Source organism: Aulonocara stuartgranti (assembly GCF_965226115.1).
Source record: "Aulonocara stuartgranti genome assembly, chromosome: 8".
Classification (NCBI taxonomy): Eukaryota; Metazoa; Chordata; class Actinopteri; order Cichliformes; family Cichlidae; genus Aulonocara; species Aulonocara stuartgranti.
In genome coordinates this window covers 19904048-19918693 of record NC_138959.1, presented here as the reverse complement: position 1 = coordinate 19918693, position 14646 = coordinate 19904048, and the positions used below count along the sequence as shown (strand labels likewise).

Below are 14646 nucleotides of genomic sequence, written 5' to 3'. Positions count from 1 at the left end.
GATAGAAGGAGCAATGGGCCACCACACTGTTCAGATTTACTGCGTTTGCCCTCCAGATTGTCTCATCACTCAATGGTCTGTCCACGGAATAAAATTACGCCCAGTCACAGCAACATGCATCAGATTTACTGCCCTGTATATCTACCTATTATCCAGGGTGAAGAATATTGAGGTTGTTAACAATTGGATTAGGTGAATCTAAATGGGAATATCATTTTGGGGGTTTGTCGAGGCTACTTTCAGAGACAATTGCATGCCAGCTCCCCATCTTTTCATGATGCCTCATCTCCAGCGATTACACTGTTGCAGCACACAATGTTGCCCCGTGTACCCATAAACATAATGTTGCCCTCTGTGACAGAAAGGGGATTGTTTAAGTCTCTGTGATAGATAGCTGCTCCTTTAGTAAACATTGCAGCCAAGTGACGGTGTGGGCTTCATAGGGTTGTTAAGTATCAAGTTCTAAGTTAATGAGTCCCCATGGGTGGAGGAAGAAGGGTGAGATATTTTCCCGAGCTTTCTCACACACATACAAAAGCTATTCCTAATGACTGGTGTGGTCAGAGGGAGTTTTGTTATGACTGATTTCTGACTAAAGGTCAAGCTGGTATCACTCCCCAGAGAAATAGCTCCTTTACTCTGCCACTCCTTTGAAGATCTAACTGTCATATATAACTAAGTTGCACTGGGTGAATAATAACTGTATTGTTTTGGACATTTTTCTTGTGGTTATTCGTTCTCTATCTTTCAGACTGAGAATTCATGCCCAAGGTTATCGGCCCTCTGGGCATTAAGCCAAATCAAACCCAGCCTCCCCTCGGGCATTTCTTTATGTAGATCTACCTATGACTCCTCAGCACTGAATTGTTCTTTCAAACAAAAGTTTCTCTACGAGCAGAGAAAGGAATGCTGCATCCAGTCGCTCCGTTTTAATGATTAAACCCTGCTGAGAGGGTGTCAGTGCTTTAATTTCATTTTTGCTCCTCAATCGTTAACTTACATTTCTCTTACTTTTAACGCAATGTTTCATGACAGTTTAGAATTGATTAATATTTGTTATTTTATTTTCGTGTCAGCAAATCGCACTAAGTGCATTTCTAGCAGGTTATATAGTCCATTAAGAACATTCCTGTCACCCCCAGCATTTGCAAAAACAATCTCAGTTGTTAGTTCTTCCTGAGATTACAGTGACTGGTTCAAGCCAAATAACCTCTTAAAGGTGCCTTTTTGCACCTTTAAGAGGTTATTTGGAGGCTCAGCGTTTCTCTCTCGTAGCTGTGTAGTACACTATAGCAAGCAGCCAGTGAGCTTCCCCTCTCTGAGGGGAACAAAAACCCATCTGTGCCGACACTTTTAAAGGTCACTGGGTACTATGTTATTTATTTGTCTTGTTAGAGTCTTTGTCACCTTGAGGTTGCCAGGAAGTTACTGTTCACTCCTCAGAAATAACCTGGCACTCCCTGTTAAAGCTCAAATCATTAATTTCTTTCTTTTCTTTTTTTTTAGTTTGGCTTTTCTACAGCTTACAGAACTGGCTAAAGGAGAAATTAACCAATAACTGGTTGGTTTTGGGCAGGTAAAATTATGTTTTCCTTTTTTCAGTTTTAATGTAAAAGATATGAAATTGCTATCAATCCCTAAGTCAACTCTCCAAATGCAAAACTACTGTTTTTAAAGAAGTTTAAAGATAAAATGTGTTTGGTATCTGGGGACTGAGTTAGAAATGAGTGTGTGAATTGTGGAATTGAAGCAGCTGTCATGCAGTCATTACATCCCACTGTTTCCCAGCTCTCTATCTGAAAGCTAAGCTGAAAAACAGGTGCTTCTGGACAGTAGGGAGAGTGTTCAGGGCCACGCCTTCTTCTTCAGGCTATACATTCCTATGCTACAGCACCAGAGGACCACCCTACACCCCCCACCCCAGACATGCGCGGGTCCTAAACCCCTGCTGCATTTCCTTCCCGTTACACACACAAACCAAACACAGACATGTGAATCCTGACATAAATCCCCCCACGCTCATATGAACAAATGTGAGCATATACTCTCAAATATTTACACCTACACAGACACATACCATGAACACATCTGTATACGGCACAGATGCATGGAAAACTTCAAACGCCACACTCCCACTCCCAAATGAGGATTCGGCAAAACCGCAGAAACAAGGAAGATGGAAATCTCAGGCAAACTGTTCCATATATAATCATAATGTGTGTGGTGGCCCTTAAGGGGGTTCCATCCTTTGCTTCCTCAATCTCAAGCTAAAGATCTGTCTAATAATGAGATTTCAGTTGATAAAATGGGTAAAATTCTTGCCTTCATACCAAACTGTCAGTTGTTTCTTACTGTTGTGAACATTTGTTGGGAGATATAATGGGGCGATGTGACTATGACCTCTTTATGGACTGCCCTACAGTGGTGCTGTGCTGCCTGCAACTTTTTTCTTTAAAAACTAGCTACAATATTCACGCTTATGAGAATAAATGTCATATTATTAGATTACGCTCATGTTTTATTCATATTTTGTTATAAAAATAGATTACCCTGGGGCCAGACAGCTCAAGTCACACAACAGGGAAAAAATGGAGTTTGTTGTCTTTTATCTCCTGCTGGTTGGACAAAAGTTCACTTTATATAGGTACACTAAGAGTGCAGAAGAAGTTGTGTCCACACTGCTATAAAGAACACATTATTTGTGTGCTTTGTGCATAAATACTCTTTGGTTTCCTGAATAGATTGTGTTCTGTCCTGCGAAAGGTCATTTGAGCCCAGCAAGAGGACTTGCTGGAGTTTAAACAGACCACAGTGTCCTCGACAGACATTACCGCCGCTCGGAACATACTGCCTTCATAGCAACTCTCAGCTCCATGGCAACAAGCAGCTCAGCCGTCACCGGGCAGCCAGGGCTCGGTGTGAGAGCGTGCTGTGTTTCATATTTAGTCAATGTTCTGCTCTGTATGTTCTGTTCTCCGGTTCAGCTAATGTGGATTAATATTCATAGAAATTCAAGATGAGGATGCCATCTAGTTATGCTTTTAAAAAATCTGTGTAATTTCAGGTTTACAAGGCAGGGGAGTACAGTACAAAGTCCTGTCAGGAAGATTAATTATTATGGGACTGTTATGGAGGATAATCATGCCCTCACATTTCTGCTCTTTCCACAGCCCTCTACAATACACAAGTCCATTTCCACTATCAGGCATTCAGATCAGAACTCCACATAGCATCCACCCCATCAGCCTTCAGCATTCTGTCAATGGAGGCCTTCATAGAGCTCAGTTTGGAGTATGTAACAAAGCACAAAGCAGCAGGAAAGCTGAGCATGAAGATGCTATAAGCATATAATCCTAACCTGATGAATTAAGTGGATGTTCTGGTGCAGAAAGACAAACATTGTAGTAATTTGAATTAGGGGAAGGGTTGAATTTAGGTTTTTGAGTGGGTTATGCACTATGGTGATGGGGGATGGGATGGTGGTTGATTTGGTAGAGAAAAAACAAAACAGGAAGCCGGCAGATAAATTGCAAATTACATTCCATGTGTGTCTTGTGGGTTAACAGTTCCAGAACAGAGACTCTAGGGGAACCAAGTGTATTTTGCTCTTTTTCCCCATGGTTCACAGAGACTGGTGTTAGCTTACATGTGGGTCAGGGGAATACATATTTAAAAGTTGGAACATTTTTTTTCTTCCTGTATGTAGGGTCTTAAAGTGAACTCCTGTTTTGTGACTAATTTAGATATTTAGATATAGTTTTTGTATTTTTTAAACTCCCATTAATTCTATGAAAAGAAACAGAGTCATAAAAGTGATTTACAGCTGGCTGTCAGCGCAATTTCACATTGCTAATACATAGAGACAGGGTTTGTCATTATCTGTCAGCTTCCCAGGGGACACTTCTTAGGTGATAAAAAGGCAGGTCTAAGAGCTAAAGGGGTTAAGGATCAGATGTTCTGCAGCCCTTTTACTATGGAATGGTATGGCACAGACCAGTCTAAAGGGGGAGGTCAGGCTGCTCATCTCTTGTTCTTTTTTCGCTTTAAGTTCCTCTCAGGACATTTGTCTTCCGCTGAGTTGGAGCACGCTCGTATCTGTTTAACGTCAGCGCTGTACCAGATGAGTGCCTCGATAAGGTCACAACAGGATGTTGACACTGTAGACACAGACATTTTGTGCACTCACCTGTGTAAAAGAAGAACATTCATTTGCAAGATAGTGCCCCAAATGTACCAATGCTGCTATACTACAACTGATTGAAAAGTATAGGGTGTCAGACACATGACCTCCAACCAATTTCCAGGGCAGACTTCATGCTACACTAAAATCTGTGGAGTGCAACTTAACCTGCTCGTTGCAGTTGTTCTCTTTGTTTTCCAACACACTTTTTCTTGTGTATATCCAAACAGTGATGTTGAAGACCTATGAGCAGTTGCAATGACTAAAAAACCTGCACTAAATACCTGAGACACACTTTTTTCTTTAAAAATAGTAGATGAAGTGTTTGCAATTTGCCTGTGAAAAGTGCACAGTGAACTACAACCCCCCAAGGGGCATTATTTCACTGGGGATGAAGGAGAGAGTACTTCTGGGAGAGAGCAACTCCTAAAGGATGAAGGGGGAGAGTGGGAGCTTACTCCATCAATTAGAGAAGGTCAGCTAGGCCAGGTTTTAGCCAGTGGTCAGCCAATAAAGTAGACATGATGAAAGATAGCACATTGCTGTGGAGTACAGGAAAATAGGGAGGAGATGGAGCTGCAGTTTCTTGATAAAGAAAGGAAGCAAGTACAAAAAAAACCTGAGAGGAACTGGGGTGGAGGGAGATTTGAGAGAAGGAAAGGCTGCTTTAAAAACTCTGGCCTGTTCCATGAACTCACTAAGGAGATTAAGGGTTTAATAAACTTCCCATTGGACACCAGAAGTTTGAGCAATAGGCAGTGGAGTGAGGCAAACGGTGGCTGTCACAAGAGTGCTCATGTGAGGGGCGGGCCATGTATATCATGCAACTCTTAGATTAAAAATACTCAAAATATAAACTGAAAATACTAAAACAGAGATCATTTAGCTGGAAGAAACTCCTCTGATGGTTTCATGATGTTGATAAGCATATGGAAAAGTTAAATATCTTTTTTTTTTTAGAGTCAGAGCATTCAAGAGTAATCCTGATGTGTGAAATGCCTGATTCAAATTAGCTGTCTGCTACGAGCGGAAATCCTTTCATATTGAGTTTTGTTTCCTTTTCTTTTAAAGCAAACCATTCGCCACTGCAGCAGTGTGTGTGTGTGTGTGTGTGTGTGTGTGTGTGTGTGTGTGTGTGTGTGTGTGTGTGTGGTAACAAAAATAGCAGACATTTCGGTACGGTGCCATTTAAGATGCAGTCCTTAAATCAAAAGCTACTTACGTTCGTAGCTTTTGTTTAGTGTTCACAAGTCTTCCTCTGTAGAGTGACTTGCTGATTCTGTCAGCCAGCAGAGCGATAGAGAGCAGGAACAGGAGGTTTATAAGAGTGACAAGTAGTTATAGTGACAGACGAGGTTTTCACACCATTAACCACAGTTACAGAATGTCTGCTAGAGGTCCAAATATATATTGATACCAAAGCTGGTACTGGTATCGGATCAATACTAGTGTGATAGGATAGGATACTTTATTTCTCTTCCCCAAGTTCAGTATTCACCCCACTGCACTGATTTATTTAAATAATTTTCTTGGCAATGAAAAAATATACCTCAAACGTGCACAATGAAAAAATCCTATACAGCCTATAGCACATTTAAACAACAGAAGTTGACATAAAGTGCTTTAGAGATAGGCACGTCTACATTTCAGGTCTCCTAAAAAAATTAGCTTCAAATTACATTAAAAGAGACGAAAAGCTGAAAGGTGTGTTTTGTTGTATCAACTAATTATTGTGGAAAATGAAAATCGCACCGATCACGCGGTCATTAAAATGTGTAGAGGATTTCCAAATTGATGATACATTTCATAAATCATAGCACACTGCTTCTCCCTGTATAAGCTGCCTTTACAAGTATCGGTATTGGTATCAACAAAACGGTCCATGTATTTACTTGGTTTCGGATTGATATTAAAATTCGCTGTATCGCACACCACTAGAGTCTGCAGCTCCCTGTAGTTAATGCACTTGCTTCTGAAGGATGTCGAGATCTGACAGGAAGGGAGGGACACCGCTAGGGGCAGGGCAGCGGAGCGAGCATGAGGCGCCGACACCTAGGCAGTGACTTTGCACAGAGGGGCTGTTAATGGGCAGGTCTCTGCGAAGCAGCAGCCTACCTGTTGGAGCTCATTGCGGCAGAGTTGCCACTCGGATCCCATGCTCGTTCGCTGATCGTGGACCTGCGAGAGCTGAGTGCACCTAACAAGGGAGAAAACAACGGAAACATGTCTGAAAGACTTTTACTCTGCGCTGTTTTGGCCGTGTGCCACTGGACGCAAACTTGCACTGGATTTAATATAGATGAACGGTTTCCTGTGATCAAAGAGGGGAAAACCAGGGGGAGCTTGTTTGGGTTCTCTGTAGCTTTGCATGAGCAGACGGTGGGCTCCAGACAGTATCTGTAAGTATAGTTGGATAATGCATTTTTCAGAAATTGCTTTATATTTTCTTTTTTTTAATTTAGAGGTAATATGTCGGCAGGCAAACAGTCGTGGTAAAGCAGCACTTTCTGTTCACCTCGTACTGTGCACGGTTAACTGCGCAAAAGTAGGATACGACGCTTTATTGTCACCTGTCGAGCGTTTCTTTGCTCCACTTACATACTACCTGTGAGAGAAACAACTTGCTGGAGACCACGTCTGCAGATTTAGTTAGACCAAACCAGACATTTGTTCTAGTACAGTGAGAATATAGGACAGGTGCTCTACGCTCTTTGGAAGTAATTCGACGAAGTTCGTACCCGGCGGCGTTGTAAATCTTTGCCGTGCACTGTCAACGTGTAGAAAACGTGTCTCATAACACGTTCGGCCTGATGTGACCTGTTTTGAAAGCAAAACTGTTTTTTGTTTTTTTGTTTTTTTTTACACGATCACCATATTACATGACTTTTACACAAATTTGTTTTATCTCACTGTCAGTTTTTTTTCTTACTTGCTCGGTTTGTCTTTTTTTATTCATTATTGCAACAATAATGAACGAAACTGAAAATCGCATTGTTTAAAGTGAATAGATGAGATTTATTTTTAATAGTTTCTGCTGCTGGTCCAGCTGTTGGTGGAAACACTCACAAACACACTTGTTTTTAACCAGCATTCACAGTTCTCTGAACACAGATAAATCCTGGTTTGTAAACCACGTGTATGCTTCTAGTTTGGAAGCCAGTCCTGGTACAATAAGAGCATTTTTATCCTGATGTGCATTTCAGTGCATTGTGATTGAACTTTCAGTCATGATGTGGGTGGCTGTATTATATTCAGTTATTAAATATTTGTAAAGTAAACATTTGCACATCTACTCACTCTGTATTTGGAATTTGGGTGGAACTATTGTTGCCGCTATCGGCTAGAGAGAACTTGGGGTTGTTTCCTGTTAAAGCTTTTACTGGCCTGTAACACTTCACAGCTTAACACCAGTGTGGAGCACTTGCAAGGATTTACATAGGAAGTGACTGCTTTTGTATCTGTTGATGTTCAGGGATGTCGCGTCTTTGCTGTCTTCGTGGCATTTCTAATGAGAGCTCCTCAAACTGTGTTACTGTGCAGTATAGGATTTCACTCGGTCAATTAGAGCAGCCCCTTCATCCATCCGCTTCCATGATCACACAGCATGTTTGTAATGTGCTGTTATCAGTGTCGTTCTGCTTTGAAGAGTAAAGCATGAAGAAACGTTTCAGATCAGAGCCCACTTCCTCTGTGCTCTCATCAGTGAAGTTAGATATAAGGTTTATTTCTCATTGCAAGTCATGCAATGACAGATTAGATTAGAAGACCAAACTCACTCTCATGTCTGAGCTGTAAGTATAAACCTAGATGGTTCTGCATAAAACTGGAAAGGGGAAGAAATATATGTCTGCATGAATTACCTGAATAACATACTCCTGTACTGCCAAGCTTAAGTCCATATGTGCTGGTTATTGGCCAGTGTTAGCTATGCTGCTAGCTCTGTTTAACCCATAAAAACTAACGTTACTGCAATATTAATATAATTGTAGCCTAAATCTCACACTGAAAATACGTCTTCTGCTTAAAGATTCACATCACACAGCAGGGCATGTCATGTTGTGGGCATGCAGTGTAGCACACATCTGCAGGGAAAAACACAATGCTGTTGATGTCACCTATTTCATCTTACGAGACATAAGTGAAACCCGCTTTGATATGTGGTTTGGAGATAGTGGCGCTCACAAAACAATAGTTGGCCGAGTCAATAGGCGATAAGAGTGCATGACTCTGTAAAGACATAACAGTGTGCTGGTGTCTGCAATGTCTTAGAGGAAGGGATTTTAAAATAAGTTTCTTTTGTGGTTGCATATCTGTCTCAATGAACCCCACAGCTTTTAGCGACATATTTTCTCTGGCTGGAACTGCAGTGTGAATATCTGAAAAACGCCAAGACGTATGCACCAGTCATGACATGTACAGAGAAGAACACTGTTCTTTGTTGTCCTTGTGAGTCAGAGTTCAGGATACCAGTCGAGTCAAATGGCTTCCTCTCCCATTTCTGGAATAAAGAGTTTGTTTGTTGTTGTTGTTTTTAATTGAAACCTTCTAAGATGCAGGTTATTATCCAGTTACACTAAATGGTTGCTGAGCTGAATTTCAACAATATATTTTGAATATGGGTTGCACATCCAATTAGTAGATCAGCATTGCTTCTTGTTGGGGATGGGCTTTACCCAAATAATCCAAGAACTACCTGAGGCCAATTTGTACCAACTATTCACCTCCCCACTCCCCCTATCTGTTTGGATCACCCATTTAAGGTCTCAGAGAGATTTTTTTCCCCGAGAAGGTCTTTTTTTTTTTCTCTGTTGTTTCAGGGAAGGGGGGGAAACAGGGCAGTCAGCTGGCCACCTATTGGCTCTTCCAGTCCCCTGACCTTATGGTATTTTAGGAATGTATTACTCTTCTCTGCACAGTTACAACCTGCCAGGTTTCAGGTTGAGACAAGACAGGAGGGCGAATGATTATCCAAGAGAGAATACACATAAAAACTCCAAATATTTGACTCAAACTGATCCAAAAACTGCTTCATTTTACAGATGAAAGCTGAAAAAATAACACATTCTTTTGACTGATGAATACGCCAGAGTTGACGTGGCTGGGATCGAGGATCATCCCTGTCTGACTGCAGCAGCCAGAGGCTATGAAAGTCAACGATTTAATTTGACGGGGCCTTCCCCTTTCTGCTGCGAGGTGAAAATTAAACTGGTCCACCCACTGTACACACATCTGATGTTCAGTTAGAACATGCACAGGAACATACGTCACCTTTCGTCATATGTTTCGATAGAAGTAAACTTTTCTGGCAAACCCTGTTTCTCAAAGCACCCCGGTGATTTTACTTTTTCAATCTTTTATCACAGCTTTTTGTGTCGTTTACGTGCTCCAGTACAGTATTGTGCAATGGGTTGTAAGCTCTGTAAGGGCCTTATACAGTCAATAGAACTGTTCACTGGACTGATCAGTGATAGAAGTCTGTGGGCCGTAAACGTGACTGTAATCCAACATTCCTGCTAATACATATGTGATAGTGGTCTTTGTCATTGAACGAGGTCTATCAAAGGGCTAGTGTCATGCCTCGATGCAACACTTTCATGTCTATCCCATGCAAGCCAGTAGGTTTTACACTGACACAGAATCTTTTTCAAATAGAAGATCAAATAGAAATTTGGAGTAAAAAGTAGGTTAAAATGGGGTTAAAATGATTTTATGCTGAGCGACGGCTGTTGGTATAAAATCCCTTTACCATGGTTACGGGCCCTGATCTTAACGCAGTTATTCGCTGTATCCAATCAGCTGGTAATGACATGAGTTGCATTCTGTGTAGCAGCACAAAAACGGCTTCTAAAAACATGTTGAAATGGATCCCAGCACGGCTCGGGGTTCCTGCTAATCTCCACAGAGCAGATTGGTTATGGTGGCGCTTTCATTAGAAATACCTGCAGTGAGGACTGTTTTTATCTTAACAAAAGTGTAAGAGATCCCCTCCCTCTTTCCTCCCCCGGTTGCATAAATGCCCTCAGCTGCACAGAAAAGAAGCTAGCCTCCAGGCTACTGGGAGCTACCTGTAGCTTGAAAAACCCATATGCTCCAGTACCTCTCTGTCTTCATGCCATTTTTCACCTTTGAAGAGAGAAATGATCCACAAGTATTGGATTACACTTGGTATTTTTTTTAGGAAGTGTGCGTGTGCTGCAACTTGTTGTGCGTCCGTAAAATACAAATAAGTGCTGGTATAAATATAGGATGTTCCAACGCTTATTACTGATAAAAGGCTAAATAAATATTTATAAATAAATAGATGTATGAAATGAATATGTAAACAAAGAGAGATAAAAAAAATCTGGCGTTGGAAAATTTCCAGGCATTAGCAGGTAAAGGCAGATGTTTCATGCACACCTGCACTTCTTTTATATAAGCTGAGTAATATCTGAGAGAAACTTGGCACTGAACATGCACGCCAACATGGGTTGCTGTCAGCTCTGTTACAGCTGTGTGGCTGACTGTCCATCTGTGTCTCCCACAGCTACTTCTCTTCTTTTACATACAGCAATGGACAACATTTTAATAGTAATACTGTTACTAATACTGTGAGCCTCTTGTGATTTCTGGCTTCATGGTTCACTACTGAGGTATGGCGTCACTGAGAAGCATGTGGTCAGGTTTAGTCCAGCGGTATGTGTATTCCTGTTTACATGTATACATTTGTATGTACACCGTTCAGGCATAACGTTATGACCCCTGCTTCATATTGTGTTGGTGCCAAAACAGCCCTGACCTATCAAGTTGTGGACTCCACTTGACCCTTCAAGGTGTAGTGTGGTATCTGGCACCAAGATGTTAGCAGCAGTTTTGCAAGGTGTCCAGCACATCCCACAGATGGGTGATTGGATTGATATCTGGGGAATTTGGAGGCCAAGTCAACACTTTAAACTCATTGTTGTGCTACTCAAACCATTTCTGAACCATTTTTGCTTTGAAGCCTGCTGAAGAGGCCACAGCCTTCACAGCATTCAGTTTCCATGAAAGGTTGTACATGGTCTACAACAATGCTTAGGTATTATTGTAGACCATGGGGTGGCTTTTGGACATTGGAGTGTGAATGTGTGTGAATGTTAAATAGAAAGCACTTAGAGCATAGAAAAAAGGGCTGGGTGAATGAGGTAAGTTGTGTGAAGCACTTTGAGTGCTCTGATAGGATGGAACAGCACTATATAAGAACCAGTCCATTTAGATGGTACATGCCAAGGATGTTACATTGCCCAAAGCATCAAACTGCTTTGGGCAAGCCTGCTCTGTTAGCTTGTTTCTTCCCATAGTGCAACCTGGTGCCAGGTGTTATACAGTTAAGCGATGCGCACAAACCCGGTCATCCAATTGATGTAAAAGAAAATGTGATGCATAAGACCAGGTCACTGGACCATTACTGTGTGTTGCAGTTCTCTTGCTTGCGTGCCCATTGTTGGTGCTTTAGGTGGTGGACAGGAGTCAGCATAGGCACCCTGACTGGTCTGTGACTATGCAGCCCTATACACAACAAACCGTGATGCACTTTTTGAATCAATCTGAGCTACTGTAGCTCATCTGTTGGATCAGACAACACAGGCCAGGCTCTTCAAAATTTGGCACTTGTCAAACTCACTCAAATCCCCACGTTTGTCCATTTTTCCTGCTTTTAACACATTTCTATTTAAGGACAAAATGTTCAGTTAATCCCTAATATATCTTACCTACTGACGGATACTATGATGAAGAGAAGATCAGTTATTTACCTTTAACTGTCGGTGGTCACAATGTTTTGCCTGATCGGTATATTTCTCTGTCAGTTATGTGTGTGTGTGTGTGGACGGGTATTAACATCTTCATGGGGACCAAAAATTGGTAGTTTACTATACTTGTGGGGACAAACACAAGTATAGGACAAACAGTTTGAAAGCATTTTTGAGACTCAAAATGTGGTTTTAGTGTCAGGGTTACAATTAGGTTATGGTTAGGTTTAGGGTAAGGGTCACGGTTGGGCATTCATTTTTGATGGTTAGGGTTAGGGTAAGTGGCTAGGGAAAGCATTATGTCAACGAGATGTCCCCACAAGGATATAAATACACGTGTGTGTGTGTGTGTGTGTGTGTGTGTGTGTGTGTGTGTGTGGAAGGGGGGGCTACACCCTGCAGCAGTACTTGACGATATTATTCATCCAGTGACAGGAGACAAACCTGCAACCACAAGCTGAACTTTCTTTGCCTGCTTCAGACTAGGTTTCACTTGTTGCCAATAAAAAGTGAGTTTCTTTATCATCAAGGGGATGTCCTGCCATGTTTAATTTGTTGAGCTGCCTCTAAATTAGTTTGGTCTCCTGTTACTGTTTCACCAAAGACAGATGGTGGTTTTCAAACAGGATGTTTGTCCAGCTGAGATACCCTGTTAGTGTGGGTGCCTGTCTACAGGTGCGGAGTCCTTTCTTTTTTCTTTATTCAACTGTATGACATTGTTGTCATCTCCTCTTTCGTCTGCACTTAATTTCCACTAAAAAAGTATCCTGGTGAAAAAAAGAGAACAAAGTTTATCAGCAGTCTGCTATGTGTGAAAGTGGTTTGCAGTGTATTCCTACATTTCTCCCTTTTGTATAAACATTTAAATGCACTAACAGTGATGCTTGTCATTATAGAGAGACATTTAATCTTAGTCTAGTCCATATTGCAAGAATGTAAATCTTTAAAGTAGATAATTTGACATTATGATAGTTGTAAGGCTTAGGCTTTTGTAGTTTGCTGTTATTGTTCATGCTGGCATTAACATATATATATATATCCAAATTGCCCTGACATAAATATATGAAAATCCTGAGATGCAAAGTGAAGGTGAGTCTGTGTGAGCCATGTTTTCTACTTCATGCACACTCTTTCATCACTGTTTGACCAGAGATGAGTCATCGACTTTGTTCTGTAAATGCAGGCAAATGTTCTTTAAGTGTGTTAAGAACTAGGCGTGCTTACTGTGAATGATATGAAAGCGAAGTGTGTGCTCACCGCCTCATGTAGTTTCTTTGTTTCCTGAAAGTACAGTGACCTGGATTCATCACAGCTACTCATTGTTTGAGTAATTACTCAAAGAAGTAATTTATTACACATTTATTCGTTTCCTAAGGCATTAAATTACTCGATGAAGAAAGTCTTTCAGCATGAATGTTGAAAAGACTGAAATGCTTTGTTTTATAATTAGCACTGACTATAAAGTATAGGCTAAATTATGTGCATATACTGGCACAGCTCAGTAGACACAGGTACAGGTAGGAATAAAGGCTGCACGCTGATTGGCTGTGGCAGGAGCCGCTCAGATTCCACTTCCCTCTGACTCTGGGTTTCTTCTCTACCTTTGTGTTAGAATGCTGAATTTGCAAGTGCTGTGTGTTTTTGGCAGTGGATAATTATTTCAGGCCTTTGTGAAGTCTGCACTTTAAAGTAACGTTTCCAATGGGCTGATGGGCTTCCTATGTTGCACTGTGTGTTTTCTACTTCACTCTCCATGTGTTTGATTGTTGGGTTTTGTTTTTTCATGTGAAGGGCCATTTAAATTTTTATATAGTTGTCTGAGGGCCACACTATTATGAACACATACCGAGGGATGCAAAAACGAAAGACCAACAAAAAGGTCTATAGCTACTGTGTTACTTAGCCCCATTAGATTTCAACTTCTTGGCTATAAATTGCACTCACCACAAAACCTGCACACGTAATATTCTCGCTGTCAGTCTGTTGTTGTGTGAAAGATGCTTTTTGAGCACTCAAACTCAAAAAGATGAAGATTCATTTTGAGTTACGAGTGCATTTCTCCTCTCTACTCATCAAGTTTAGCATGTTTCAAAACTGTAGCAGCGCTCAACCTTTGCCCTTTTCATTATTGCCAGCACCTCACCACAAAGGAAGCACACTGGCTTGCCTTTCACAAAAAAGAAAAAAGAATTTGTTCATTTTTCCTGGAATATGCGGCATTCAGCATTCACCTTCATTTTCTTGAAAGCTGCCATGATTCATCCCTTGTCATCTTTGTCAGTCACAAACAGGTTATGACGTGCTGTATGTATCACAGATGATGTGCTTCTACAAGTCAAGTGTGCAGTAGCTGGGATAAGAATTAGCACCTCCAAGTCATCAGCCAGAAAAGGGTGGAGTGCCCACTCTCTGTTGGGGAGGAAGTTTTCAGGGTTTTTGTTCATGACTGGTGGGAGAGGTGGATCAGAGATTCTCATCGTCTACTGAAGTCATTATGTCATTAGAAAATCATAAAAAGATCTCACGTCTAGTCTCTTCTCATTGTTAGGCTTAATTCAGTCTGCAAACTGAGTCACTATTTAGCATGATCTGTATTTATTTTCTTCTTTAGTAGAAGTGGCAGTGTTTCCTTGAAAAACAATGAGGATGCAGTAGATGAGACCATGCAGGTTTTTTTGTATATATGTGTGTCTGATG

At 41.2% G+C, this 14646-nt stretch overlaps 1 protein-coding gene across 1 annotated transcript in view; it reads left to right on the top strand.

Moving 5' to 3' along the window:
* The first annotated feature begins 6196 nt into the window (after nt 1-6196).
* Nucleotides 6197-14646, top strand: part of itga3b (integrin, alpha 3b) — a 30367-nt gene continuing 21917 nt past the window's right edge. Inside the window, exon 1 of the mRNA XM_082543431.1 lies at nt 6197-6579. Coding sequence (XP_082399557.1) covers nt 6404-6579 — 176 coding nt within the window. The 5' untranslated portion in view covers nt 6197-6403. The remainder of the gene's footprint in view (nt 6580-14646) is intronic.